Source organism: Microtus pennsylvanicus, chromosome 1, assembly GCF_037038515.1.
Source record: "Microtus pennsylvanicus isolate mMicPen1 chromosome 1, mMicPen1.hap1, whole genome shotgun sequence".
NCBI classification, from domain to species: Eukaryota; Metazoa; Chordata; class Mammalia; order Rodentia; family Cricetidae; genus Microtus; species Microtus pennsylvanicus.
In genome coordinates, this window is record NC_134579.1 from 29,908,678 (window position 1) to 29,926,759 (window position 18,082).

Sequence of the window (18,082 nt, forward strand, 5' to 3'; positions counted from 1 at the left end):
GCTAAAAAGTTACTTCCCATTACTTTTGCTTTCCAGTTTTAGAAGCCAAACTGACTGAGGAGTGGAACGGTTCGTTTGAATGGAGGAGGTGTTGAGTGAGCAACACGCAGAAGCTCGCCTACAGTTTCGTTTCCATTCACGACGTGTTCACTGATCGCCAAGAGTGTACTGCATATACGCAAAGACACAGACAATCTTCAGAAATGATCTTTTGCCACCGGAGCTTGGAAATTAATGAGAATAGCTGGCCATTGCCTGAAAGGAACTTCTTTCGCATCAACATTTCGGGTTTTGGCTGTTTGGTACCAGCCATTGGCGATAATGGCCGGCCATTATCAGTTCTTCCTGCGGTTCGGGTTTTGGCAGTAACATATTTTAAATATACTTATTTTTGTTTTTAAAAAATTGATCTTTTAAAATTAAGGCTTTTTGGGGAAGCTTTGTTTTACTTTAATATTTTTTTTTTTATGTGTGTGTGTGTAAGGGGGGGAAGACGCTGAAATACTGCTGCTAGGATCCAGGAATAACACACTGTTTCATATACTGAAACCTGTTGTTGGCTAGCCTTATGCCAGCCTGCCACTGTCAACATATTCTGTTCTCATTGGTTACATGCTTGATACACTTTTGTGTTTTTGGCTAATTGAGCTTTTTAATTCTATTGTAATATTTTCAATTGATAATAGATGTGACAAGTTCTGCTTGTATAGACAGGTCTACTAAAATTTACTCTTAACCTTTTTATAAACGGAATATGTTCCTTTTGCTTCTGAGGAAGGAATTGACTTTATATGTTGGACTGCATCAATTGCACCCTCTCCATCATGCCTTATTTTCCATTCTTAAGTTACAGTCCTTAAATAAAATTTAAAAAACATTTATGGAGAGACATGTTACTATTTACCCTGCCACAAATCTTTAAAATCTTTTACCATACATTTGGGAATTATAAAGTTTCTTGTTTCTTTGCTTAGATTCATTATAGTTTGAATTATAACTTAGAAAAGAAAGACCTAGCAAAAAGCCTCTTGCTTACTTACCAAATGCAAGCTTTTTATTTAAAAGTCTCTGAACACTTAGCGTTCTGCTGTTGGTCTCATCTTCAGCGCTCTTGCCCCGTCTGACAAGTCTCTCATGACTTGTTCACCACCACCTGACCAAGATGACTTTCTTTTCCTTCCCAATTCTTCTTTACTATGGAAATTGCGCTTATAACTCTTGAAGAAATATTCTTTGATTCCTAAACCCTGCCTGAATATTCTCTCTTATTAAGCCTTTGTTCTTTTAGCACTTATGTACCCTGTTTGTATTATATCAGTTTGCACTTGTTATTGTGTTGCTCTGTAAAAAGGTTCTTCAATTACTTCTTGTATATGTACTCTTGTCTTGTATTAGATTGTAAGCTCCCTTGGAGCAGGGACCATGTCTTTACCTATTTCTCTTTTTTTCTTTTTCCTTTTTTTTTTTTTTTGTATTTTTCTTAAGACAGTGCCCAGTTCAGTGCTCTGCACATAGTAGGTGCTCAATAAATGTTGTTGACTGAGCAGCCAGTGTGTGTTTAAATAATATATCTAGTAAACTAAATTATGGTTCTTTAAGCTATCATAAATGTTGATTACTTGAAATTGATCTTATGTGATTCTTTAAAAAAAATTACATGCTAATTTGTGTAAGCCATATTCATCTTTTGTTTGTTTTTACTTTAAAGAAATGCAAACAGATTGCACAGAGTAAAGAAGATGATGATGTAATAGTGAATAAACCTCATGTTTCGGATGAAGAGGAAGAAGAGCCTCCTTTTTATCACCATCCCTTTAAACTCAGTGAACCCAAGCCTATCTTTTTCAATCTGAATGTGAGTATTAGTCAAGTGCGTGCAGACTGATGAGACCCTTGTGGGTTTAGTCTACTGAGTGTGTATATGCTGTGATGAATAGTGACAGCGGCTCTTCTCAAAGTAGGGCTCTGGTAGTGTGGGGACCTAGGATGTGTGAGACTCTTAAGTTCAATTCCTGGCACTGCAAAAAAATGAAAAGTAAACGTTTCCTTTAGATTTTATTTTGAGATTTTTAGAAACCATTTATGGTATCTGTTATAATGCATTCTAATTAAATACTGTATTTTAGATTGCTGCAGCAAAACCAACTCCACCAAAAAGCCAAGTAACATTAACAAAGGAATTTCCTGTGTCATCTGGATCTCAGCATCGGAAAAAAGAAGCCGATAGTGTTTATGGAGAATGGGTTCCTGTAGAGAAAAACGGTGAAGAAAACAAGGATGACGATAATGTTTTCAGCAGCAGCTTGCCCTCAGAGGTAAGTAGTAGGAATATATGTGTTTGTTTTTATGTCTAAATCTCCCATTTTATTGTTATTTTATATCTGATTTGGATTCTGTTTCACTCTTCTTAGGGCCGGGTTAAACGGCAGGGCCGGGTTAAACGACAGATGAAACAACCCGCAGCTTCTCATTTGACAGTAACTCGATGCAATTCACTTTGTGGAACGAAGCCACAAAGTGAAAAGCATCGAATTGCAGAGAAAAGTGTTATCACATCCCTACCCAACATTGGGCCCTCCATGCACTTGTGGGAAGGGAGCCCAAGGTACAACTATTTAGCTTCCCGTTTTGCTTCTAGGCTCTATAGCTCTAGATTTTGGTGGTAGCAAGTATGTTGGGTGGAGGGATTCAGGGGAGAGAAGGCAGATCCTCAGGTTCAACACAAGAACTGGATTGAAAAAGTCATTGTAGGTTGATGTGAACATCGTGGGTACATAGCCCATTGCCCTTAAGTGATGGTTTCTTAATATTTCTCTGGGTTTTCAGATAGCCTTTGATTTCAATAATTTTCCCTTCCTTGTGCTACCTTAGCCCTTTTGAATTCTTGTGTTTAACCTAGTGTTCAGCCTTGGTTCTCCATTCCCTACTCTTTCCCCTCTTTGCTACTATTAAAAGTTGGAGGAGTGAAATTTATACATTGAAATTTCTCAAGGCAATAGTTGTATCTTGTCAAAATGACGCAGTAACAATGCCAAATGTCAAAACAACCCCATTAAAATGCCGCCTGATAAAGTAATGTGCTGTTAAGTACAGTGCACATGAGAACAGCAAAACTGTATATATATGTAAATATATATATATCTGTATCTTTGTATGTATCTCTGTATCTGTATCTTTGCTGTGTCTTTTAATAAACAGTTTACTTTTATTTAACTTGTTGTGCAAAATCACGCTTGGGGATCTGGGAGGGTGGAGACTTGACTAGGGGAGGTGGGAGTTAGAGACTAACAGTCGTCACCTTGCCCTCGGTTTCCAAAGCCTTGACATTCGTCCAAAGATTGGACTTAGATACCTGATGCCCTTATGGACTCCTTTTTCTTGCATTCTGGGATTTGTAGGTCTGAGAGACCTCGTCTCTTCACTTGAGGTTCCCTACATTGGCCATAAACATTTTCCAGTAGACACTTCCAGTTCTACAAATAAATCTTGTTTATAAAGTCAAAGTAAATAGAACTCAAATCAGAAACTTTTTCATGTAGTACTTTTCCCCAGAGATATTCACAGGCGACATTTTCACTGTGTTTTTTTGACCTGCGGCATTTTGAATGGGAAAGTTTTAAATAGTGATGAACGTAACTGGCCAGTGTAGTTAACTTATTTACAGTTAAAGGTGATGGTCTGTATTCACACAGAGTTCAACAGCTGAAGCAAATCAAAACATCACCAGTGAGGAGAAGGGTATCTGGTTTGGACTTAAGTTGAAACAAGTTTAGTGCTCATTTACTAATCCCCAAATCGGGCGGGCTACTGCCACATCTTAGGAGGAAAAGCTAACTGACATCTGCAGCTAATTTAATCTTCTTGTAGTAGCTGAATATAAACCAGGTGAGGGTTGTACAAAAATAGATGTCCTGATTTTATTTTTTTATATATATATATATATATGCTTTTAGTAGTTTATTTCAGATTATTATTTAAACAGTTGGGAAGAACATAGCCAGAGAGAATCTCCATTGTAGCAAAGACTTAGACATTTTGTAGAAATCTGACATTTTCTTGAGGAAATGATTATAAATTTTAGCTTCTGTTGAGTCATGGGAAAGTGCATGTTGATTATGCTCTTTGAATGAGAAAGTTTTTATTTAAATTTATGACTGCCATTTTCAGTCTCAACATTGGAAGTGATGTCTAGCCTTGTCTTCCATCAAAGGTTAGAATCTAATTAAGGGGGCAGTGTTCAGGAGAGGACAGAATCACTGAAACAGAAGGAAAGCTCTGCCAGGGATCAGATGAATAAAGCATGATGTCTGTGGGGAAAGTAACACAGTGAGAGCTGAGCTATTTATACAACAAAGATCTAGGCGCAGAGGTAGAAGGTAATTTCGGTTGTAATGAAAAGAATTCCAAACTTTAGGAAGGGACACGACTGTTTTGCTTTCATCTATTTATTTCTGTAGCAATGTTAAAGACACCTAAGAAAAGTTGACAATAGATAATACTCAACTTGTTACTTAGTTACCATCTAAGTTTCCTTTATTTGTAGAGCTGGTGTTCTTTCTACCAGAGGAGCACTGACCTGATTTCAGTAGGGTTCCAAATGATGTTGTGTTTTTTTTTAAGAGTAATGCAAAAATTTTTTTCTAAGTGGCAAGGTAATATTTTTTAAAATCAGTCTTTTTTGTTTTAATAAGTATAATTGGAGTTTATGGATCTTCAGTCTTGACCACAAAACATTTTAGCGAAGATGACAGAATTTTATCTTCACAAGGGCTAAATTATTCCTACTCCCACAACTGTCTTGCACGTGCGTGTGCTGACATGAATGAAACTGCATAAATCCATGTATATGGAAAACAACTCATCAAGATGGTGTTCCCTTCTGCCATAGCATCGTCTTCCTTCCCAGAAACCAGCCAGCTTCATCCTCAGAAAGGAGTGACTACAGAATTTTCAATCTGATTTGTGTCAATCTGATTTATAAACAAAGTTGGAAAACTCATGTTAGAAAAGCAGTCGCCAAAGACAGTTCTTTAATAAGGTCAGCAAAGGCTTATTGTAGATTAGAGGTAGGACACATGCACAAGTGGTGTGATAAGCACAGTCGCTAACTCATTTGCCTCAAGCAGTGTGTTAGGTTTGTATTGGATCCTGTCTACATCCTTGTAGCTAAAATTCTCTTGAAATTGGAAACTCTAAGTTTATGAAGATTATCAAAGCTCACTTCTTGGAAAAGGATGAAAATTGTAACTGGGCTTAGTTAAAGCATAGTTCTTGAATTATAATACTGCTAGATGTAAATTATAGCCTTGTTACTTACTCTTTTTTTCCCTAGATCTCTATAGGCTGGTAACCCCGAATTTCTCTGACGCACTTAACTTAGAAGGAGAAAAATATTAATTAATTCTCTTATAATTCAATTATGGTATAGAATTTTGTATAATAAAAATAATATTCATAATTTATATGAAAAAGTGACTTAGGGAAGTTGTATGTTGATGTGCCTTTCCTTTTTGAAGTTGACACTGTTATTTCATATGATCTGATGCATTTTTTTTATCATTTTTGTTAAGTATTGTAAATGTTTTCTAGGCTGGTTGTTTTTCTTTAGTTGTTATTAGAGTTTGCTGCATGCCTTTTGAGATAACCTGCAGTCACCTGTGTAGAAAATAATCCAATTTAGCCCTGCGCACTCACCTTAAGCTCTTTCCTATCAGTCACTGAATTTCTGTGAAATTTTTAGGTTTTTTTGTTGTTTATAGAAACTGCTTGGCTTCCCAGAGGGATAGTAAGTGAACTTAATGTCTGTGTGTGATTGTGGTGGTGACCTCATGTCCAGACTGTAGAGCAGCTGCAGTCCTCTAGATAAGGAGTTACAGAAATGTGAGAATTGTAATTCAGGACACTTTATAGATTTTCTTTATTTTAGGCGAAGGAATTCAACATTTCTGCTCTAGTACCTAGAGTAGTGGCACCACAGTTACTTTATAGAAGAAACGACATGTTAATAGTTGACAGTAGCTTTACAGACTTTACAAATATCTCTTTTTAGTTTGTGGAGGGAAACCTGGAACCTTTCATATTTCTTATTTTTGAACATTAAAGACTGGTTAAGAATATAAAACATTTTTCAATGTCGCAGTCACTAGCCACTAAAGTTCCCAAATTCCAACTGCTGTGTGTGTGTTGTTTTCCCAACACAGGGTCTCTACATAGCTCTGGCTTGCCTGAACTCTTTCATGTAGACTAGGCTGGCCTTGAACCTAGATCCATGTGCTTCTGCCTCCTAAATGCTGGAAATAAAACTGTACCACTATGCCCAGCTAGCTGTTGTATTTTATGTGTTTTAATGAGACCATGTAACATTTTATCAGATTCTTAACTATTAATGCTTTGGGGACTGCAGTTTAGTTAGTACTTTATGTCTTAGCATATAATATGAACCTTGAAAAGCTGAATAAAACTCTTGTAGATGTTAAACCCCCTCCTTTTGTGAAGCTAGAGATGAAACTCATAGTTCTGTACATGCTAGGCAAGTGCTCTACAGCTGGGCTATATTCCCAACCTAACATAATCTAGACTGTCTCAATTTTTGATATATTTCAACATAAAATAGGAAATAAGTAAATTTTTTATATAAACTTAATGATTTGCTAAGCCTTTGAAAAAATAAATGCAGTTGATTAGGAAATAGTTGTCACTTATTTAAACATCAAGGTTGGTATATTAAACATGTCTTTTATATGAAGTATTTAATTTAATATGAAATAACACTGAGGCTTAAAGGAGTTTCTTTTGGGCTCTAGAAGGAGTATTTTAGTTATTTCTCAATCAAGTTTACAAGAAAATGTAGTGTAAACAGGCCAGTAAAGGACAGATTTTTAGGTAAATTTTTTTGTTTTACTTAGATTTAGTTAGAGCTCAGTGTATTTTATGGCTATGAAGCTGGAACTTTATGTTGGATATTGAAAGGTTCTGATTGGAATGAGTAGACATTTTCCCCAGTGTCTTTCAAGAATAAAAACTTACTATGACTTTGCAAACCTAATTGCTCTGAAACCAAAGTAAGTTTAAGAAGACTAATGCAATGGTATGTGTCTCATTTGGTTGTTTGGTGGGTCTGCACAGACAAAAATATCTACAAGATAATTCTACTTGACAGTTCAATTAACTTTACATCTAAGGTAGGCCTAAGAAATAATAAATTTTGGTCTGAAATAACTATATTCACATTGAAAGACTCAGGAATTACCTGGAAGAGATTTGAGTCCCAGGAATTAACTCACAATAAATGAGTATAGTATTAAGTTGTGACTTTACATAGGTTGTCCTCATTTTTGTAGACCTTAAAACTAAATATTAAGCATGGATAATACTGTTAACTAAGCAAGTAAGAGCTTTCATTTACAATAGTCTAATGGGCATCAATTGTGTTTATTTATTTATTTACTTATTTATTTTCATTTTAAGCCAGAAAAGTATACTTTGTTAGTGAAAGGAGTCTTAAGACAATTTCAGTCAAGATAACTTAGAATGAGTGATACGTAAGCAAATTTGAAGTTGGGAAAAAGATACTTGGTCCTTCCTTTGGTATATAGACTTATTTTTGTAACAATTATACACAGTACACAGTGAGATTATTGCTAGCTTCTATTTTTTTAAAAGCTGCTTTACTGACTTTCATTTGCAGTGTCCATACAATACCTATGTATGTGAAAACAGTAAGCCTTTGCAGTAAACACTTTTTAAAAAAATTTATTATGTGAAATTACTGGAAAATAATAGTTAATTAAATGTTAAATGATATTGAAAGAGAATATTGAGTTCATAAAACTCAGTTTGTTTTCATCATAAAGTGGTTAAGCCCTTAAATCTGTCACCTGCTTAGCACAGGAGGCTATGCTTTCATTGTATATAAGAAATTTGTGATGGTGGTGACCTACCTCCCATGCTAACCATAGTTTTCAAAGGTAGATGACAAGATTTTGGGGGAAGACTTAAACACTTTTAAAAACCAGTGTTATTTCTAGATTATGGTAATAAATGTATGTACTTCAAAATAACTACGTACTGACTAGAATTTTTTGAGCTCCTGGGTTCTTAGGATCAAAGCATATCCATTCCTGTCTGTGCTCCCCGGAACCCTGCTATGAGTAGAGTTATATTGACTCTAGTGGTGTTCTGCTTCTTATCCACGGACCTCACTTACTGCTTCCGAAGTTACACTAATAATCAACTAGAGTAAGATGAACCGATAGAGAATATCATAATAGTTTAACATTTATAACCATTAAAAATCTACGAGGCCAGCCTGGTATACAAGAGCTAGTTAGTTCCAAGACAGGCTCCAAAGCCACAAAGAAACCCTGTCTTGAACCCCCCCCCCCCCAAAAGAAAAACCAAACAAGTAAAAAACCGGGACCATTTGTTAGTAAAGCTACCGATAATGAGTTCATAATGAAACTCAATGGTTCTAGTTTGATATTATAGAAAACATGCTGATGAAATCAGAATTTGGACTGAGCTCTGCCTCTGACTACTACTTGACAACTAACTTACCTTAATTGTCTTCTATTTTCCAGGAGTGTCCTCTTTGCCTTTTGAATCTTCTCATTTTCCAAGAATCTTAATTATATAGACTATGGTTTATTTTTTTACATGTAGCATCTAAAGACATAGAAGCACCCGAGAGAATTAGGGGACTGTGGTAATTTTGGATAATTATCTATGTTTTCTTTCTTAGCCTGTGGACATCTCAACAGCAATGAGTGAACGGGCACTTGCTCAGAAGAGACTCAGTGAGAATGCATTTGACCTTGAAGCCATGAGTATGTTAAATCGAGCTCAAGAACGGGTATGTGACTTTTATAATGATTAAATGAGAATTTTACTATCTAGATATCTGACTCATTACAACAGTAGTTGTGAGAAACCATTACCGTTTTCAGGTGTGTGTTAGTGGAGAACTGGACTCAAGTCTACATATGCTGTTTTATACTTAATACTCGTTATACTTTGTTCTGTCTTAATTGCTGACTTATTTGAAATAAAAATGACTTAGACCTAATTAGACTAAGAAAATGTTTATTGCATACTATGGCAAGAACTATTTGAGAACAAAATAGAAAATAAATCCCTCAAGAGATTACAGTCTGATCACATAAGTGCCCAGAACAACTCTATGAGGTATTACTATTACTCTCCTTGTTTCAGCTAAACAAACCGAGCTAAGCAGTAGTCAGCTGATACCCACAACTCGTAAGTAGAAGTGGGGTTCATTACCAAATAATAATGAATCAGAGTCTACTTTGAACAGGAAGGAAGTAGCTTTTCATTTTATGCTAAATCTATATAGGAACAGTTTAGGTAGGAAGTAGCATTGCTGGTAACACAGGTATGCATTAAATGCAACATGAAAGATACCTGATTCTGCAGCACAGTAGGTGTTGGTGAGCGATGTGCTCTACTTTTTATGCTTTTGACCATTTTCTCTACTATGCTATTGGTAGATAATAGTTAATATCTGGCAGGATTCACAAAAGATTTAGATGATCATGGCAATTATTTAGATTCATTTGTATGATACGTCAAATGACAAAGGCAAAGATCTTTGACCATAAGAACTACATTTTTCATCTCGAACCCTCATACCTTCTTTTGCGTTAATAGATTTCACTGAATGCTGTAAAACTTACTTGCTTTAAATATATCATTATTTGGCTACTTCAGGAACCAAACCATTTTTCCTCAGTGAATTAAACTACCAGTGTGGCGCTTTCATCAGATCAGTACTTTTACTTATTGAAGATGGTGGCTTCTTTTTCTTCAGATTGATGCCTGGGCTCAGTTGAACTCTATCCCTGGGCAGTTCACAGGAAGTACAGGAGTGCAAGTCCTAACACAGGAACAGCTGGCTAATACTGGTGCCCAAGCCTGGATTAAAAAGGTACACGGACTATCAAAAAATAAGAAGCTGAGTTTTTTGTTGTTGTTGTTTTGATAATCATACCTTAAAAATGGAGAGGCAAGTGACTAACCTAAGTTCCTGAGTAAGTTTATTATGTGTATATGCTCCAGGATGGACACTGAAGATGGGCTGAAATCCTGACAAAATGCCAAATGCACACATACGGCTCGAGAGCCACTCACTTTATATCTGGAGGTGGTTGTTTTTCATGATTTTGCAGTTGGTTTTAGTGGGGGTGGCTCTACTTAACTGTTTTGAATGCTAACTGTACCAGGTGCTGTTCAGAATCCTCCGCAGTTCCTGTTGGACTACTAACCTAATCATTTCAGAGCAGTGTGCTCAAACATTTTCATCACGGGATACTTTATTACAGGTTTAGTTTTGGTGGATCACTACCCCCAAGAGCCCTTTGCCACCCTAATATTCCATTCCTCTATCCTTGTCCTCTCATTAGTGCCTGCACCCGCTTATAAATACCTTTGCTCCTACCTTCCTATTATGACTTCTAGCCCCAGGTCCCTATATGGTGGTCAACTATTAGATCTAATGAAGTGGTTGGGAGGCCCTGATTAATACTGCATGTGGTAAACTTGCCATGGGACTGAAAGGTGGGAGGAGGATGGCTGTGGAATGTGGGGTGGGCAGTTGTGAAGGGGGGTAAAGAGGGTGGGGTGGGCTGGAGATAACTATCTGTGGACCACCATTTAGGTCCTGGTGGCCTCTGGTGATCCACAGGCTCAGTTTGAGAACCACTGACTTCATGAAAAAACAGGATATGTAAGACCTAAAATCAAGGGAGAGGACGGACATCTCATGCTACGAAGATGTAGGTGCACCTGATCTCAGATTCCTGCAATATTTTTCAACTCTACCTACGGCTACCTCATTGTTGGGGGAGTCTTAGGTGGTTAAAAGGGGGTATTCTGAAGAAATGATGCTTGGTGACGGGCTGTGGTTTGGTTGGATGGGTGATGAGAAATTTGTTTCAGGAGTACTGGCAACAGCAGTGCTGAAACTGGGAGGCTGCGTGGTCTCTTGGATTGGGAAGGTTTCTTTGTCCTGCTGTACTCCTGACTCCTTGTGTGATCGTGGGCAAGTAATTCCTTGGAATTTTTGTCTCCCAAATGTCAAGTGGTGGGAGACAGGTTCTTATCAATGTCTCCAACAATGGTAATCAGTGATGTGATGGGTACCTTATTACTTGTAGAATTGGAATGAGTGCTACTCATGGATGAACTGAAGTTTTCAAAAAAGAAAATTTTTGTTGCTTTGGACATTTAATATCATAACATTTTATTATAGCAAGCATTCCCTGTGGTTCTCTTATTAACTAATTAATATAAGGTATTACACAACTTCATTGTGCTTGCCTTTCCCCTGTTAAGAAAGTTGCACGCATATGTACCTAGGCATTGGTTTTGGGGGGGAAAGGGGATTATCTAGCAATATTTTTAATGATTAGATTAATTTTATATATTAATACTTCATATAAATTATAGAAGTTGATAGTTGAAAAGTAGCTTTCATTTTAGTGGGGAGGAATTGTTTACTTTTTTTTGACACTGGGCATTAAAACTGGGGCCCTCAGTTTTAGGTAGTAAGCAAGCTTTCGAAAGTCACACGTTCAGTCATGTTTCATTTATTTGGTTCTGAAGCTCAGTGTTTGGTATTTGTGAGTATTTATGCTTGTAATAGTTCATGTGCATTGCCAGGTAGAAGCTTCTGGAAGGTTTTCCATTGTGAAATGTGCTGCTCTCTGTGTATGTGTAAAGAGCAGATAAACATAAGTGAATTTCCAAGGTGAGTTTGCACTTAAGTGGCTCCCTAACACCGTCTCATAAATAGATTTGTGCTGTTTTTCAGCTTGTAAGTAGTTATTGTTTAATATTTAGCTTTACATTTTATATAGGATATAATCTGGGAAGCAAATTCTTACATTAAGAAGGAATCAACAATAGTAAAATGATCGTATTGTGAATTACTGGGTAGAGTATTTGGATGGAAACTGGAGGAGCATTATTTACGAGTCATTAGGCAATTAAAATTTCATTGGCATTTTTCAAACATTTTTTCTACACCCATTAATTGTGTTTAGGAAATGTTGAAATGGCCATTTGGCTTTCTTGGCCCAGCACTGTCACGTATTAAAAACCATAGGGAATACCAACTAATAAATACCCTGTGTTCTTTAGTTTGTTTTAGAATACTTTTAGATTAAGAGAAATATTTCATTTATATTCTCATTTATCAGTAAGACATTTAAAACTTCATTAATTTTAATGGACCTTTATGTTCTCAAATTATTTGGGTTTTAATTTCATAAAAAATGTTGGTTATTGTGGTCTCATTAGATCAAGACAGCTTTTTACACTGGGTAAAGAGGCAGGTGCTAATTTAATAGCAAACAGAAGTGGAAAACTGGGCTACATGGGGATTTATATTGTACTCTGTCTGTACAGTTGCCCTTTTTTTTAGGAGTGTTACCTGGAAAAGAGGGGAGATGAACCTGAAGTAAGTATAGTCATTCTAGGTGTGTAGCATCAAGGCAGTGGAGACCCAAGCATCAGCTAACTTTTCTCTTTATTATACATCCACAATGCATGGCCTGCACCAAATAAGGAACTGAACCAGGGGTATGTTTTTACCTCCACAGCTGCCTCCTTCCATCAGAGCACCTTGTTAAACTTAATGTCTAGTCACATGTCCTTGGCATATTTTCTCCCCAACATTTAATTATAAAGCTGGGAAACAAAGCTTATATATTTTACTGCAGTGTAAAAAATATAACTTTTAAGGATCAGCTTACTGATAGAAGGAAAAAGAGTGCATACCTGCTTGCTGAGCTACTAAACATTTGACTCTGTAATGACTTAGTATATATTTGGCAGAGAACATTAACGTAAAATGTTATAATAATCTGAAATAAAACATTGTTTAGAGATGCTTCAATTAAAAAGGAAAAAAACCCCACCTAGATCAACAGCAGAATTCATAACTGATAGAATGTGCATTGACACCTATTTCAAGAGCACTGGCCATTTCTCAGCTGGAAGATCCAAGACTGCTGACCGTGCTAATGCACATAGTTGTGCAGCTCAGGACATTAAGTGGTTTGCTGCTTTGATGGAAATTATGGTTCAGTGGGTTGGATACGAGAGAGATGATTGTTCACAGAATAACCTGTGAACTTTCACCCCTCTGTATGGAAACTTGTTTCAGGGCCAAATCCTTGTAGCTGTCTTCTTGCCCCGGTCAGTGCCAGCCGTACTATTCACAACACTGCTGCTACCGAGGCCTAGGTATGTAAACATTTAAGGAGTTTTTTAAGTCTCTTAACATCAAGCCAGGTTTTAGAAGAATTCAGATTTGGTATACTCAGGATATCTGATGTGCTTATAACTTACTACATGTAAATGTATTCTGTTTATAGGGATTTTCTAAGTAAAAATTTGATACTTGCTTTATAGTAGAATGGGGAAGAAAACTGGATGACAACTGTATGCTTCTTCAGTGTTCAAACTATTTTAAAATAATTTCTAGGCTTTATTCATAAACTAGGTATACCTGAGATAATAATATTGACTGTTTTAACATTGCCTTCTTTTTATTTTACAAGCTAAGAAGAGATACCAGTGAACCTAAATAGTGGACGAAAACAGGAGTGCTCTTTTTTGTTGTTGTTTTTTTTGGAGGGGGGCATCGAGGGGCAACTGTTAAAATTGCCATTTGACTTTCAAGTGTTGGTAATTATTACTAGAACATAAGCTACAGAATGTACTAAGCATAGTAGAGTTTCAATTTAATGCTACTGATCTAGAAGTAAAGGAAGATTTAACATTGTAGTTCAGTTCTAACTGTAAAATGGGGGCCTTTTCCCTTTTTTTCTTTGGATAGGATCAGTTTTTAAGAGCAGCCCCAGTAACTGGAGGAATGGGTGCTGTCCTGATGAGAAAAATGGGCTGGAGAGAAGGAGAAGGGCTAGGAAAGAACAAAGAAGGAAATAAGGAACCCATCCTCGTTGATTTTAAGACAGACCGGAAAGGTAAGTTCTTTTGAAATATTTTGAGTCCCATTTTCTTTTGTTTTTATCTTATTTTGGTCCTAGTGACCACGGACTGGAGACAAATAATGAATAGCCTTTGCTGGAGAAACCTTTAACACATTTTTTCACACACAGCAGTTTCTGTTGATGAAGATACTAGTTTGATAACTTGCATTGTGGTAGTTACTATGAAAATCTGTGTGCGTTTTGAATATTTAAATTTAATAAAATTTTTCTTTTGTTTTTAATGGAGATTACCAGGTATGCTTGCCAGGTTTTTTTTGTTGGTTGTTTTCTTTTTTTTTTTTCTTGCTACATTTATTTATTGTGCAGACATGACTGGCAAGCACCCTTATTTGTGGAAACATCTTCTTGGGTCTGCTTTTTTTGCAACATATACCAGTACCCATAAAGCCCAGAGAGGGCATTGGATCCTGGGACTAAATAACTGTTGAACCATCTCTCTAGGTTTTTTTGGTGGTTTTTTGAGACAGTCTGTATTTTTGCCTGTCTCTGCTGGGCCTTGAGTGGCCTTGAACTTGCAATGATCTTCTTGCCTTGTCTCCCAAGAGCTAGAATTACAGGCCTATGTCATCACGGCCCTTGGTTCGTTTTAAGGTGTGATTTTTTTTTTTCTTAGACACTTTAGTTTCTTAAGTTTCTACTTGATTTTTGTGTTGTGGGTGAAATCACAGATGAGCCGCAGTCAGCAGTATTAGTTCTTCATTACTTCCTGTTGGGGACCTTGGAATTGTTGTTTCTGTTAGCTGTTTTAGAAATATGCACATAGTAACTAAAGTTAACAGCTAGCTAGTGGCATTGAATGTTGGTTGGTAGCTCATATTCCTTGTGTAAGCCTTTACTTAAGATACGGGCCTGGCCTGGTGGTGAATGCCTTAGATCCCAGCAGAGACAGGCAAATCTCTTAAGTTTGAGGTCAGCCTGGTTTACAGAGTAAGACTTAGGATAGCCATGGCTACAAAAAGAAAACCTGTCAACAAAAAACCAAAGCAAAAAAAATAGCCGGAGGTAGAGGCAGGCATATTTCTGTGAGTTCCAGGACAGCTAAAGCCACAGAGAAAACCCCGTCTGGGAAAAATAAACAAAAGGGACATCTATCATATAGCCCAGGTTAACCTTGAGCCCCCTCCCCCCAATCCTACTGCCTTAGACTTCTCAAATTCTTGGATTATAGGCATGTGCTACCATATACAATTTAGACATGACTTTTAGAAACTGGATTTTTTTTTTTTTGAAGTTCAACGATCAGTGGGAGTAGACTATCTGTGAACCCAGTCGGTTTCGTGTAATTCTAGGGAGTATCCACATTGAAGTTATTCAACATAATGTGTGAACTTTTAGACAGAGGGAGATTTATATTCTAGCAATAGAGTGGCTGAAAAGTTTGCTTTTTAAAGACAAAAAGTGGGAAATTGCACTGGTTGGTAAGTAGGGAGGGGCTTGCATTTGTTAAAGATGCAGAGTCTCATTTTTGGGACACTTCCTTTTTCACTGTGTGTGCCTTTGTTTTGCGGGAACCATACTTTTTTAACTTCAACCTGTTTTAAAAGATGAATTTGTAAAGATACTTGCAGTTAGTACTTTCCACTCTTTAAACTTGTAGGAAAAAAGACTGAGATGCTGGCTGGCAGTGGCATGGCCCTTCTCTGAGTGTGCGCTTAAATGGAGGTTAGAGATCAATATCCCATGGTAGATGTCAGGCACCATCCACCTTGACTTTGGAAACAGGGTCTCACTTGCCACAGGGACCCACCTGTCACCCAAGTGCTGGAATTACAAGTGTGTTTCAACACTGCTGGCTTCTCAGAATTTGTTGATGGGGTTCAGACTCAGATCTTTGTGACAGTGCTCTGTGACTAAAGTCCATTTTGATAGAAATCTACTGAGTATTTTATTTGAAGGCATGAGTATTTTGGTTTTAGTAGGAGGAGGTATTTTTTCCATCTATTATAATTTTAAAATACTAACTGTAAATTTTGGCTTCCTTTTTATAGGTCTTGTTGCAGTAGGAGAGAGAGCACAGAAGAGGTCTGGGAACTTCTCTGCTGCAATGAAAGACTTATCAGGTGAGAACAAAACCCTTACTCATACCATGAAATCATAAAGTTGTTGCAAAAGTTGGTGTAAATATTTATAATACTTGTTTTTCTCTCTACAGGCAAACATCCTGTGTCTGCCTTGATGGAAATCTGTAATAAAAGAAGGTGGCAACCACCTGAATTTCTCTTGGTCCATGATAGTGGCCCAGATCATCGCAAACATTTTCTCTTTAGGGTAAATATGAACTTATATACTAATTATTTATCAGTATTAGAGGGCTAAGGGATAGGTGTGATACAACCAGTGTTAATATTCTGTGGGTGGGTTACAGATGTGCATATATGTGGGAAGAGTGGGTTTTTTAACTTGGAGGGGTACTTTAATGTATAATTAAGAATTAGAAAATTAAATGGGGGGCATTGGCAAAATCTGGTTAATATTTTATATTTTCTAGGGGAATGGGGGATGTAATTAGTACTTTTGAAATGATGCGGAGACCTGCACTTATTTTGCAGTTTCCTTTTAAAAATCATTTACTGCTTCTGGGCTGAGATTAATTTTAATTTGGGGTTTATAATTTGTAAATTATTTATAGAATTTAGTGAAAAAGTACAAAGCTAATAGATATTAAAGTTTGATGCTGTTCTTATTGTATGTTTTTCTTGAATAGGTATTGAGAAATGGAAGCCCTTACCAGCCCAATTGTATGTTTTTCTTGAATAGGTATTGATTAATGGAAGCGCTTACCAGCCCAGCTTTGCCAGCCCTAATAAGAAGCATGCTAAAGCCACAGCAGCTACTGTGGTTCTTCAAGCAATGGGCCTTGTACCAAAGGACCTCATGGCTAATGCCACTTGCTTCAGGAGTGCCTCACGTAGATAGATTGAGGTTTTATATTAATCATTTCAGATAATTTTACTCTGCATCACAATGTATTTCCTCCTTAATGTTGTAAATATTTCACAATTTAAGACATTGTGTAAAAAGCAATCTGTACAAACATCTCCAGGCTTTGGTTTTTGTACCATGGAAATTGTATTTAACCATACAGGGTTTTGGTATGTTTATATTGTTTACCTTAGTGATGTATTTGTTTAAGTGGCTAACATCAAAACAATTGTTTGAAGGCATCAGTAATATTCAGTGTGGAATGTTAAATAACGCTTTTATACTGTATTTTGTACTATGATGTAACTCCCCTTCCTTATGGCTAGGCTACTGTAACACTTGCCTGTAATCAGTGAAGGGCTGTGCACCTTGTACTATTTCACAATGGGTTCTGCTGGACAGATACTGGGCCAGTGTTATTAAAGTAATGAAGCAAGATCTGTTCCACAGGGCTAATGCCACCATCCCCCCCTTACTTAAATTTTTGTAGAGGTTATGAAAAGAAAGTGATCTGTTGTGTCATGATCAGCACTAAGTCCTGCATTCCCATTAAAGCCACTTGGATCGTAAGAAGGGAGTGAATGGAAGTCCAACTAGAATTTTACTTCAGAGGCCAAGTACATATTTAGTATGGCTTGAGTTGTGATATAGTTTTACTTTGATGTGCATTTTGAATTTCAGCTACACCTAGATAGACGTAAATAAAAATGCTGTAACCAACTTACCTAATAAAAATTGGCAATCAGCCACTATTTTGTTGAATATGAGAAAGTTTAAGTTGATGTTAATTTTTTAGGGTCTGATAGAATATTCATGTGTATTACAGTGGTATTCATATGCTATGTCTCTAAACTTTATTTTCAAAAGCTTAAGGCCCAAATACAACCTTCTCTGGAATAAATGTGGTGTCTCATTTTCTGGCTTTATGGAACACATATAACTAAGTACTATTATTTGTTACCCAATACTTGTGATTTCTATGCACGTTTATTTGAAAATGCTGAATTTTACACACACATGCAAACACACAGACTACCCCAGACTGACCATCCCAACACTTCTGTCTGACTCGACAGAACAACAGTGTGAGTGGATACCGGAGAAATCATTAATGACAAGGCTGCAGT

At 36.7% G+C, this 18,082-nt stretch overlaps 1 protein-coding gene across 12 annotated transcripts in view; it reads left to right on the forward strand.

Annotated features, from left to right (window-relative positions):
* Son (SON DNA and RNA binding protein) overlaps positions 1–17,856 on the forward strand; it is a 32,919-nt gene extending 15,063 nt beyond the window's left edge. For 2 of the 12 annotated variants that reach the window (XM_075960136.1, XM_075960146.1), the window contains 8 exons: positions 1,709–1,855; positions 2,127–2,315; positions 8,741–8,851; positions 9,827–9,943; positions 13,859–14,006; positions 16,022–16,093; positions 16,186–16,301; positions 16,791–17,856. In XM_075960136.1, the coding sequence (XP_075816251.1) occupies positions 1,709–1,855; positions 2,127–2,315; positions 8,741–8,851; positions 9,827–9,943; positions 13,859–14,006; positions 16,022–16,093; positions 16,186–16,301; positions 16,791–16,949 (1,059 nt within the window). In that variant the 3' untranslated portion in view covers positions 16,950–17,856. Of the gene's footprint in view, positions 1–36; positions 1,547–1,708; positions 1,856–2,126; positions 2,316–2,411; positions 3,214–8,740; positions 8,852–9,826; positions 9,944–10,074; positions 10,615–10,699; positions 14,007–16,021; positions 16,094–16,185; positions 16,302–16,737 lie in introns of those variants that run through there. The other 10 variants (XM_075960153.1, XR_012909593.1, XR_012909592.1 and 7 more) reach the window with 10 other exon arrangements.
* The last annotated feature ends 226 nt before the right edge of the window (positions 17,857–18,082 follow it).